The 12,523-nt window shown below is 43.0% G+C and overlaps 1 protein-coding gene across 1 annotated transcript in view; it reads right to left on the minus strand.

The window, feature by feature from the left end:
- Nucleotides 1–12,523, minus strand: part of MAD1L1 (mitotic arrest deficient 1 like 1) — a 458,859-nt gene that overhangs the window by 236,475 nt on the left and 209,861 nt on the right. The window contains exon 14 of the mRNA XM_081839735.1: nucleotides 4,162–4,250. Within this exon, the coding sequence (XP_081695861.1) occupies nucleotides 4,162–4,250 (89 nt within the window). The remainder of the gene's footprint in view (nucleotides 1–4,161; nucleotides 4,251–12,523) is intronic.

Here is a 12,523-nt window from a genome sequence, read left to right on the forward strand (position 1 = left end):
GAGTGCAAATTATAAACTTCTTACTTCCAAAGGCATCAGAGATGTCATCAAGCCTGGGAATACTTGAAAATCCGACTGTTTTCCTCTTCTGTCCTTGACATTGTTGGCAAATGGATGTGGCAAATGTTGATTTATGAAGATTAACACTCATTAATGGGCTTTGGAAGGGAAAATCAAAAGCCTATAGGTTGTCCTATTTGGGGAAGGTGCTGCAGTCCATGCCAGCAGATCTGGTTAGTCATTGATAAAATGTTTTGAAACCTTCCAGCTCCCAGAAGGCAAGGAACAGAAGGCTGGTTTTACCGATAGAGCTGCACCATATCAATCAGAAGAAGAGCATGCGTATTGTTTGCAGAATTTTTAAATTTCCCTGTAACATCATGCATACCATATTTCAGAAAAGTAGGAGAACTTTAGACTCTCTTTGCTTTATTCAGTTCTCCAAAACTATATTTACTATAACAGGTTTCCCCAGGTTTCTGCCCTTCACATGTTTTGGACTGAAAATCAGTATGCCCGGGCCTGGTGAAACATAAACATTGCCATCAGCAGAGTCACAGAACTGGATCATCCATCTCAAAAATCCGCATAATAAACCCATAAGAGGAGAGGCAGAAGCTGCAGGGTGAAATAAAGAATGGCCCCTAAACAGATGGACTCATTTAAAAAAAACAACCCAATTGGTAGATCATTAGCTGTAAAGCAAAAAGGGGGACATTCCTGCGGCCAATTCTGAAGCTGTGTTCTACTGGGACAGTTGAGCAGAACACGGGACGCTTTTTTGCTGCATTTTCCCTCTTTTATATCAAACTGATTGAAACCTTGCGTTACCAGCCTAGAGACCAAGCAAACTACACATTAAGAAGAACTTTTTAAAGTGCAGCTTTTGCACAGTCAGCTGCAAGGGAGAAATGCGTAGTTTAATCTTTCTTTTATACCACAGAGACATGCATACTTTAAAAATGACAACAGAGAAAGCACATTTGAATGTAAAGCAATGAAAACACAACTGCAAAGTCTCCCATCAGACCAGGACACTAATGCAAGTCATCACAGATCTAACAGGCTTCGTCTGAGCTTTTTATTTTAAATTAAAACAACCAAACTTTTGTTGTTGCTGCTGCTCAGTTATTGGTACAACTGCCTTGGAAAGGGAGCTGTAAAAGCTTTAATAACAGAACGAGGAGTTATCTATTTCTACCACAGCTTTTATAAGGGCCTCCGAACCCTCTGCTGGAATGTTGTTTTATAACTTCTCTCTTATTCAATCACAACATGTACACCTCTGCCATCTGCAACAGCACACTAGGGGGACTATTTTTTTTCCTGCTGGAATCACATCAGTGTTACAAAAAGGCAAGACTCGGAGTCTTTCTTACATGGATGCCGACAGATCCTCTGTTTAAAAGGCAGGCAGCTAGTAAAAATCAAAAACAAACAGCAAGGCTGGTTCCATGGGGAGGAAAGCAAATGCAAGGGATAAGTGACGAGGGAGCTGCAGCAATGCCAACAAAGACAGTGCAGGAGATTTAAGAGGTCCCGCCCTCATAAAAAATGGGCGAGGTAGATGGCAACCCAAATAACAAACACTAATAACATGCCAACACACAGCTGTAACACTTTAATAAAAATATGAAGGGGAGATAATGTCAGCAAATAAAATGGACATAGATTAGTTTATTATGAAACCAGTTTCAATAACAATATGTGTCCGTGGGAAGGGATGGTTATTGTTTTGCTGTTTTGTTTTTAATTATTTACTTTTTTTATCTTGTATTTTATTCTGTGAACTGTCCTGAGATCTTATGATTAAGGGCGGTATATAAATCTAATAATAAATTATATAATAATGACAACAATATTAGGGAGACTAGAGGTCAAGACAATTTGTTTGTTACTATAAACTTTTCAATTTACACAGACACACACACAATCCCAAAGAACACCAGTTTGGGTGTATTTCAAAACATTTTTCTTTACTCCATAGGGAGCTCACACCAGCAATTACTTACGTACTAGGGCTTCCCTCCCTGCCTGTGTTGCTCCTACACACCATGCTGCCAACCTGCCTCCCTTTACACCTCACCCAACCTCCCCACCCCACAGAGCTCCTTCGACCCCTCCATCCTCACCTGCTGATGCCCCATTGCCAATCCCCCCCCCAACTGGTCCAAAACTTCCCACCCCACCCCACAGCTCACTCCAATCCCAAGATCCTTTGGTCAGGGAAGACAGTAATGGAGAGGATGAAGTCTTTCTCACCTTTGCCCGTCCCTAGCCGCAGACAGTAACACAGTCACTGGCAATGGGGAGCAGAGTGAATAGGAAACAGCCTTTCCACAGCAACCATTCCACCCACATTGACCTGCTGTCCACCTGCCTGCAGCTACCTCCTCCTCATCCCAGAAACCATTTCTCTCTTGTGGGCAGCTCCCCAGCAACTGCCCTACTTCACTGCCATCATCTTCCTCCCTGCTAAGACCAAAGCAGTGGTATTGGTGCCTGATGTGAAGCCAGAGCAGAGGACGGTTGTGGGGAGCTGCCCCAGCCTGCTCCTCTGTGGCTCCTCTTCAATGCCCGCTACCTGCACTGACAGCTCACTTGCCCACCTGCCTGCCTGCCACTCTGCCTTCACGCCACAGTTGGCATGACTGCCTTTTGGTGACAAGGCAAACTGCAGTGTGACAACATTTTTTTCTTACAAAAATATGGCAAAGTAAGATTGAATCGTTTTATATTTATATCGGTGCAATGTACAGCACGGTTTAATCATCAATGCGATTTGAATTAACTAAGATCCCTTTGGGCTCATCACGCCTATCCAAGTTAGCTCGCATTTTTGCTCTCCACACTTGCGGTGCCAAAACTGATTTAACTGCAATCTTAAATTATCAGTTATCTACTTCACAATAAATACAATCCCTGAAAACCATGGGTGAAGATGCATGTATGAGGATTCTGAAGTGAGAGAACAGTTTATATTAATTGTGGGATAATTTGCAGTTCAGGAAGCAAAAGCTACCACTCAGTGTTAGAACGACCGACTATCATCTGCTTTAGGAAAATGGAACCACACAACAGTCAAGGTATCTTTGGAGAGTGGAGGAAGGTTAATGAAGTACTATGGAAGTTAAGAGATCATAGGAAGCAGCAATGTGAATTTCAGCTCAGCACTTTCTAATATTGTTCTATCTTTGGGCTCCCCCCCCCCCCCGCAAGATGTCTAGAGGTGGGGTGGCTACAAAAAAAGGGCTTTTTCTGAAGTGGCTCCCCGTTTATGGGATGTTCTCCCCAAGGAGGCTCACCTGGCACCATTTCATTTCATTTCATTTCATGTTTATACCACTTTATATTTTTGTGGGGGGGGAGGAATCTCAAGGTGGTTAACAACACATTAAAACATCAAAGTATACAATCAAGGCAACATAATTAACAGGAAACTAAAATATTATCTGAAAGATTTCAAAATAAAACATTGCAAAGGAGGTCAACTACAGAATGCACATTTAACACAGCAAAGTTAACAAAACAAAAAAAAAAAAAAATCAGAAGAAAACATTACCAAAAGAAGTAAAGTATAAAATGCACATTTAAATTCATTATATACCTTTAGGCACCAGGCAAAAGCTTTCATCTATAACCAGGCCTTTGACCTTTAACAGTCGTCTGTGACTCTTGGGAAGTAGTTGGTATGTTTTTAATGTATTTCTTCTTTTTTCCTCTTGGTTTTAATGCATCTATGTGGGGGTTTGGGTCTGTTTGTTTGGTCACTTTGCTTGCCCTGGATAAAGCAACCAACCAAGATAAAGCAGCCAACAAATTCTATAGAGAGGGGGGTGCAGAGGAGCAAAGCTTCATTTTGACAGACATCTCATCTCTTAGCTTTGGGTATTACAAACTAGAAAGAAAAGCCAACTTAAAATGCCTGCTTTTCCACACAGGTTGGCAAACTGTTGAAGAGTTCTGCCCTCTTGTTTTCAGCCTGCCAATTAGCCAGGAGAGAAATTTTAATCTGAGATTATAGTTTAGTTAATTAATCATACCAATTAAACTTCACAGCCCTATCACTAAGGAATTTGATTTCTTCTTCCTAATTAGATAGTCTTGGTCTCTTCTCTTCTCTTCTCCCTGGGTGTCCTGAAAGCAGGAGAGGAGGCTCACCTCAGCGCATTCACCTCCTCTCTAGTGATGAAGACACTCTGATGATGGGCGCCTGTCTGGCTCTTCAGCACCTGTAGCTCTGCCTCCAACTGCAAAGCAAGCAAAGGGATGCAAGTGAATCTCTCCCTCTTTGTTTCCCACTCCCCAAAGACACATAGATTTACATAGGAACACGTAGATACAAAAAGCGATGGAGGAGACAAGTTGATGGGAAGAGTATAATCAAAAGGGAAATTGTGTCCATTCCTGAGTAGGCAGCAGGCCTGAAGGTTTGAGTAAGCACCTCCTCACCTGTCATGCCTCTCACCTTGGTAAATAGATGCCAAAACACTGCTTTATGGATCATACACTACTGGTTAACCAGAAGAGGGAGACTTATTCAGGGTATTCTGGCTTAATTTGTTTCCACTAGTGCCACTTCCAGGGATAACAGGATCTCTGCAGTAATGACATTTTAGCGGCATCTGTACAGTAAGCCCATAAATTACACAGGAGTTACATATCCTCGTGATGCTGACACAAAACCCTGACACATATACTAAGCAAAGGAATGGAAAATCATTACCCTTGCTTTCCCCCCCCCCCTGCCCCCAATGTCTATGACAGCAGTGTCTCACATCAAATGTAACTAACCCATAGAAAGGACTCTAAGAACTGGGAACAGGGATGTTGTATGTACCCTTGCTGTCTATGAATATCCTGCAATAAAAATGATTTTTTTTAAATGCACATACCCCCTCCTCTAAAATAAAGGCATGCTGAAACAGCATTTGCCTCCACATATCTGATTAAATTCTGACAAGAGAAAATGTTTTGGGTTGACTATAGATCACACTGGCTTGTAGGACATCTGTCTGGAAATGTTAGGACATCCTTCAATGCCACCCCACCCTCCTGGCCAGCCCTCCCATCCCACCTAAGCCAAAACAAAGACTGTTCTTTCCTATTCCGTTTTTCTCTTTGCCATCTGCCATTTCTTTAAAGCTCCACGGAAAAATGTAGTGTTTTCTGCACACGTAGGAAAACAACGAGCAAGCGCTGCCCTAATTAGAGATGCAAACCAGGGGAAAAACCACACACCAAGGGCTCAGTCTTCAGCACCAAGGGAGATAAGCTATTAGCATACAGTATCCTTCAGCAGTGCTGGCGAGACTCACACAGCATTCTAATTCCACACTGGAGGAGGAGTGAGTCCAAGTGAAGCCAGATGGTACTAGGGCTTTGGCTTCATTAGGCATGGCAAGAAGGGTGGGTGGGGAAAGGGCAACTTGTTGACAACTGTAGAGCCACTCCTCGTCGTAGGAAGCAGTCAGAAATGAAGCTGCCAGAGCATATCAAAGGTTTGCAAGGCATAAAGGACGCAGAGGCATAACTATTAGAACTAGGAGTGTGGAAAAGAAATGGCATCACTAAGGGCCTGTTTTGCCAGCAAGGAAAGGAGATTCAGGATGTTCCATCCCCCCCAAAAAACCTAACTTCTGATTGCTTCCCAAATCCAGTCACAACAATGGAGAGGGGTGGGGAATACAGTTGCACCTGTATCCCCACAATATAAAAATAAAATAAAGTTAATGTATATTGGCTGGCCGATAAGATTATCACAGCAAGAAACATTTCTCTCAATTTTCTGATTACAGAGCTTCTCTCTTTCCTAACACAACCCATTACAGATGGCCCAGGATAAAGCAGGTGCCCTAGATAATTCCAGGGATGTGAATTCCAAGGCATCAGGCCTGGAAGGAAACTTTCAATTCCACCCCGCCATTCTAGCACAAAGCCATTTATTATGTGCTTTGTCTTCCCATTCCTGCCGAAGGTTGCAATGAGGTTTGTTATTATAGTTCTGTGCTGTTCTCTGGTCTGCGTGCGGACAGCATCCAAAGATGCAGCGCCAGTAAATAGGCTATTTATCATTGGCTAAGCGGCCTCAGCCTTGAGTCCAAGTGCCACCTGCTCTCTTGACATGAGCAGATAAATTGCTCCTGGCTCCCTTTAGAGGAAAAGGCAAGGGGTTAGTAATAGATTGCTGTGGCTTGTGATTGTGTGTTTATGGCCAAAGGAAGGAGGTTGAGCATATTATGAAAGTGTGCATATATATGTGGGAGGGAATAGCCTGTATATTCCTGAGTGATACAGCAAAGGATGCTAACAAGGCAATGTCTACTCCCAAACAAATCCCAATGTGTGGATTTGTGTTTTAATGGCTGGTTTCTTTATATAAGATTTTTTGTCTTTTATGTGTTTTAATTATTGATATATTTTGTTATTTATCTTTTGCTGCGTATTGCCTTGGGCTCTGTCGAGGAAGGTGATTCACGGATCCTATAAACAAGTAAACAAGGTGTTCCTAGTGGTGCTGATGGAAGCTGCAATTTCCACACCCTCCCTTCACGGCAAAAAGACTTGTTAGTATAAAAACAAACTGCCCCAAAGGGATTTTTACTTACCTGATAGTCTCTCAAACAGAAGATTCCATGAGGAATTGATATCACATTTGAAAAATGGAAGCGTTGTTTGATAATTTATTGAATTGCAGGATTTCATCTTTGGACAAATGAGAATCCTAATGCTGTGAGTGGGTCACCAATCCCACTGAGTTGATGAATCACTTAACAGCACTCCACAGCTCAGAATCAGCCCCCCCATAACACCTGCTATACTGAAAGCTATTATGGACAGCCTATTCTTTATATCAGCCAAGGCCTTTATGACATGACTAAGGGCACATCCATAAGTAAAATCCTAAGCTGTGATACATGTGTAAAATGAAAGCAAGATGAAGTGTTTTGACCATGCAGTACAGTTTTTGGACTGTGCTAGAGACTCTTCTGTTGGCTTCACCAAGCCACTTCTACAATATATGACTACTCTCCATCAGTGCAAGACACACTGAGTGTTTGCATCTTCTTATAGTATGAGAATGTGAATTAGGTCCTGAAATTGGCAAGGCCTGTTATGTTAGAAACTTCCTGCCCTTGCCTGCTCAACAGAACAAGACCTTCTGCCTGGACAGAGGGTCAGAAACCAAGGAGGAAGTAGCAGCAGATCCTGAGGGAAATAAGGTGGTTTTGTGGGAAGCTGAGCATATGAGCAGAAGAACAGCAAGCAGCTATCTCAGGCAGAGGGGTCTTGGATGGATCTTGGAGGGATCTTGGGCCAGATTAGATCTCTCCAAATAGCCAAGAGCAGAAGCCAAGGAGCAAAGTCAGCAGTTGGAAGAGCAGTTAACCCATAATGCTATTATACTGAAAGAGCAAAACAAGCACTGTAATAGCTCCATTCTCCATTCTCCATGTTATTTGCTTGCATTCATCCACAGCATATTCTTAACTACAGTGGTACCTTGGATTACATATGGTTCAGGTTACAGACTCCACTAACCCAGAAATAGTACCTCGGGTTAAGAATTTTGCTTAATGTTGAGTTTGCTTTTTTGCATCTGTAGTATGTTCAGCTGGCATTTCCAGGGTGCTATACAGAATGTCTCAAATATATTTCAGGAGTGGTGAAAGGAAAATGTTTATTATTATTTTTAAAATCCAATATGCACCATTTTGTACCCACCAACACTGAATTTCATCTAACAGTTTGCCAAACAATGGGTAAGTGGTAGGTAATGTCGCCGGAGTGGTACCTATTTATCTACTTGCACTTTGACGTGTTTTTGAACTGCTAGGTGGGCAGGAGCTGGGACTGAGCAACGGGAGCTCACCCCGTCGCAGGGATTCGAACTGCTGACCTTCCGATCAGCAAGCCCTAGGCTCTGTGGTTTAAACCACAGCGCCACCCGCTGTAGTAGACTTTACATGATTCTTATTCAAAGTGCCTAGATTTGGGCTGCCAAATGACAACGTCTTCCTTTGCCTAAGCACAATGAAAGGTTGTCATAGTAGTCCTCTTTGGCTAAATATAGTAATATCTCACCTGCACTCCAGGTGTTTTCAGCACAATTCAATATGCATTTGCTCAACAATAAGTCACACCAGATTCAACAAGAGGCATGAACAAAACTGATGCTTTAGGTCGCACAGAGAGATACAACACTAGCAAGGTAGAATAACTCTGTGTTGCGTATCCATGTGCTCATGTACGCATGTGTGTTTAATTGCAATTAAAATGCAATTTCCTCACAATGCAGAACCTTGAATGGTGTGTTGATAGGTACTTATTTGCTTTGGCTCAGTTCATGAGGTAATTTTTTTAATAGCTTCAGCTAAAAGTAGAGTAGCCACCCCCACTCCCCACAGAGATATCCCTTTCTAGTTACTTCAAACTGGATGTCTCATTATCAGATGCAACATCTCTATGCGGTTCCCTGTGGTATTTGTAATTTGGTTACATTGTTCTTTACCAGGGTTAATAGGTGATTCACTGCTAACGTCGAATACCTCAAACGTGTTTTTACCTTTTCTACGGGCACCAGCTTTCTTGCACTTCCTACTGAGAGGAATTTCTTGTAGCACTTAAACAAAACAGCCTACTTGAAATTGGAGTTGAGAGGAATGAGTAGATCTTAAAGGCATCTTAAAGGTTACAGTCAATTAATATGGGGTTTCGATGAGCTCTTTGACTAGTGCAGGGGAAAAACCTCAGTGAGTTGGCTCAGGAATTTCCCGCTATTGTGACTAAAATCAACAAATGCCATTTGGGTGGCCATGGTAATACATTACAGGCCAGATGTGATGGGAAGCGAGTTAAGGGAATGAGAGAGAATTCATGTTTGTTCTTTTCTTATACAGCAGAAGGAGGCAGAGATAAACATGCCCCATTATGATTGGCAGGGAAGACTCCAGGGTAGGTCCATAGCTATGTGGCTGAGCACATTCTCTGCATGCAGAAGATCCCAGGTTCAATCCATGGTATCGCTAAACAAAAGGATCAGGTGGCAGGTTGGGGGGGGGGGACTCCACTTGAGAGCAACTGGTAGATGGGGAAGACTAGATGAGATGCCACTGGTGCAATTAGCAATTACCGTATTTCTCTGTCTATAAGACGCCCCCATGTATAAGACACCCCCTATTTTTGGGGCAACAACCAATCACCAGTCCACCCTCGGCACTATCCATGTATAAGACGCCCACTGATTTTTGACAATGTTTTTTTTAAAAAAAATCTAGTTTTAAACACTGAAAAATACGGTATATGTTTTGTTTTTTGAAGTGTAGATAGCAAGTGTAAAGGCTCTGATCTCAGTCAGGATCCTGTGCTGGTGGTGTGTGTGTTTGTTTGTAAATAGGATTTAACCGTTCCCCACTCTGATTCTGATCCAGACCACCCCTTCCCACATGGCTGCACAGGAAAGAAGCTGTCATCTGCACCAATTGAAGTTTTTCCAAATGTAAAGAGAAGGTGTGAGTCCCCCAATCTGCAGAGGAGGCAAAGGTTAAAATCCCCCTACCACCCACCTTGGTCACAAAAGGGATCAGGGCCCCTACACTTACATACTTTTAAATTCACACAATAGCAAATTACATGGATGACATTTTGCCTAGACTGGCCCTTAAGAGCAGAAAACACTGGGCCAGATGGACTAATAGTACAACTAGATATAAAGCAAAATATGGTATTTTAAAAAACAATACCGCTGCGGAAATTTTAGATTTACTACAGCATCCAATACTATTGAGAGCAGTCCTATATTAAGGGACAACTAATGTAGTATAATGTAATGTGGTGGTGGTGGTGGGGGGGGTTAGGGCAGTGGTAATACCCCCATAGCATGGGGAACATGTCATGCTCCTTCTGTGGTAGTTTGTCAGCCTTTGGCCCCCTCACTGCACTCAGCTCTCACTTGCAGCTCCTAGAAGCTGTCAGCATGTGACAGCAGCCACACTCTGGGAAATGGCTTTGACTGGCCAGCTCAACCAGGTGAGGGTCTCAAACCCTCGGTGAATTAGGGACTTCCCCTACACTTCCCTACACAAAAAGGCAGGTTCCGGCAGATCCAGGAGAAGGAAAACTGAGCCTAAACCACTGCTGCCTTGAGGGATACCTTTGAGAGAAGAGAAGGCTAAGGAGCAAACCCTATACAAATCTGGAGTCCCTAAGGTAGTTGGATGGCACCTTGTATGCCTCCTTCTCAACTCCAGCAGCTCAGCTGGTGCCAAACGTCTTGCTCTGCTTTCCTTTGGATCATATCAGCGAGGCTGAGAAGGGGGTCTTGTCATCTGGGCAGCCCAGAAGCTCCACACACATTGCCCAGTCTCGTGCCCTGGGGAAGTCACTTCGGTGCTGCTAGCACAGCGGTTCAGCTTCATCCCCAGAGGCGCACTCCATTGTCTCTTGAGGCAGGCGGATGCCAATAGAGCAACAGAGTGTAGTGTAGTAGCTGAGAAGCTGATTTGTGAGCCAGGATTACTGAGAAATAATGTGTGGCAAGCACTGGTTGATGTGCATTATACAAATTATTACAATTTCCCCAAACTCCTGAGCATGTAGATTGTTTATTTTTTAAACCAACATGAGGCATTGCAGTATACCTGATGGAGCGCCTCCACCCCAGGGTTCAGTCCAGACACTGAGGTCCAGCTCCGAGGGCCTTCTGGTGGTTCCATCACTGTAAGAAGTGATGCTACAGGGAACCAGGCAGAGGGCCTTCTCGGTAGTGGCGCCCACCCTGTGGAATGCCTCCCATCAGATGTCAAGGGAATAAACTGACTTTTAGAAGACACTTGAAGGCAGCACTGTATAGGGAAATTTTTAATATCTGATGTTTTACAATTTTTTAATATGCTGTCAACCACCCAGAGTGGCTGAGGAAACCCAGCCAAATGGGCAGACTATAAATAATAAAATTCTTCTTCCTCCTCTTCTTCTTCTTCTTCAATGTTGCACCTAGTGCTGTTGATACACATTAGTTTCTAGTGTCTGTCCTGAGTATTACACATCATCTGGAAGCATGTGTGCCAAGTGTGAAAAATCTTAAAATTAGATGGAACACTAAATGACTGCACAGTACCTTGCCAAAGATTGTGCTATGCAAGTGCTGAATCTTATTACTGGAAAAGTCTGTTCCTTTTGGCAGGTGGTGGTGCATGTTTGAGGTTGCTTGGATCGTTGTTGTGCCTGTGGTAACAAGTAGAATCATACAGCTGGACAGTGCCTCAAAAGTCACCTAGTCTAAACAGTGTGCCTATGAAGGAAACCCACTGCTACAACATCCCTGCTAGGTAGCCGGCCAGCTATCTCAGCAAATAGGTAAGTTTATGTGGAAAGGAAAGATGCTCACAGAAAACAGTGGTTTATAAACTTGAAGAATTTTTATGATGGTCCTGATGTGGGGAAAGGTTGCTTCCTGCATCTGGATGTGAGAGAGAAACTGCCATATAAGCAGAATCCTCGGGGGAGCAGGAAGGAGCCTAGTCGGAAGGGGGGCAGCTGCCCCAGGCAGCCAGTGGTGACAGCTCCTCCTCCCATGGCACTTTATTCGTTTGTAGCAAGCGCTCCTGGTAATTACGCCTCTTAATTTAAGAGAGCGAGAGGGAGAAAAGAATATAAATTCATGTATTAACTTTAGAGATTGAAAATGGGTAGAGCGAGCCTTCTTTCCCGGAGAATATATTTGAAAATGAAATAGAGTGACATTTGGTATAAACTTGAAAAATTGCCCTTTTCTAAAAGCAACACACACAATCCATGCTATTTTTGAGAGGAGCTGAAGTCAGCATGTATGGTATGTATATCCAAATATCTGTGTCTACGCTATACATACACTATAAGCAGCAACCTGCTGGAGGAAGCATTTAACCCTCTCTTCATGCTAGCATTGAAACTGGTGTGTTGCTCCATGCCATTAACCCAGATTCTAAATCAGCCCGATTCAGTTTGGTCTTATGCTACTGTTGTATTGCTTTAACCATCACTAAGTACTTCTAGTGTGAGTGAAGGCTCTGAATATCTTGGCAGGCAGGGTTCCCGTTCTTCTGCACTTTCAAATGTTGCCAAGCAGAACAAACAGGGTGGGGGGCTTATGCGGCAATATATGTTTTGACCCAAGCAAAATGTTCCTTATCCCAGTCAGGTTGAAATTTCTATGACTGTTGCAATTATCTCATAATGGGGTGAGCATGTTCCAGCAAAAACCTGGAACCTGGATTATAACCCTAACTGCAGAGATGAGATGAGTATGCCATAAACAAATCTACATTACCCCTAGAATGTTGTCTCTTGTTGTAGGATTGTAAGCTACTTTAGGAGACAGTCTTAGCTTAAAAGTGGGGCGTAAATGTAAGAAACATCTTGCTAATGACACACACAGGAAATAATTCAAGCATTTCTATTAATGCAGATTTCTTTTCCACCCTTTGCTAAGGTCTTAGGCTAGATCCTAAGTCTTTAACAAACTTAAAATCAAACAAATTTG

This window comes from Podarcis erhardii (genome assembly GCF_964252035.2).
Source record: "Podarcis erhardii genome assembly, chromosome: 14".
In the NCBI taxonomy this organism is placed as follows: Eukaryota; Metazoa; Chordata; class Lepidosauria; order Squamata; family Lacertidae; genus Podarcis; species Podarcis erhardii.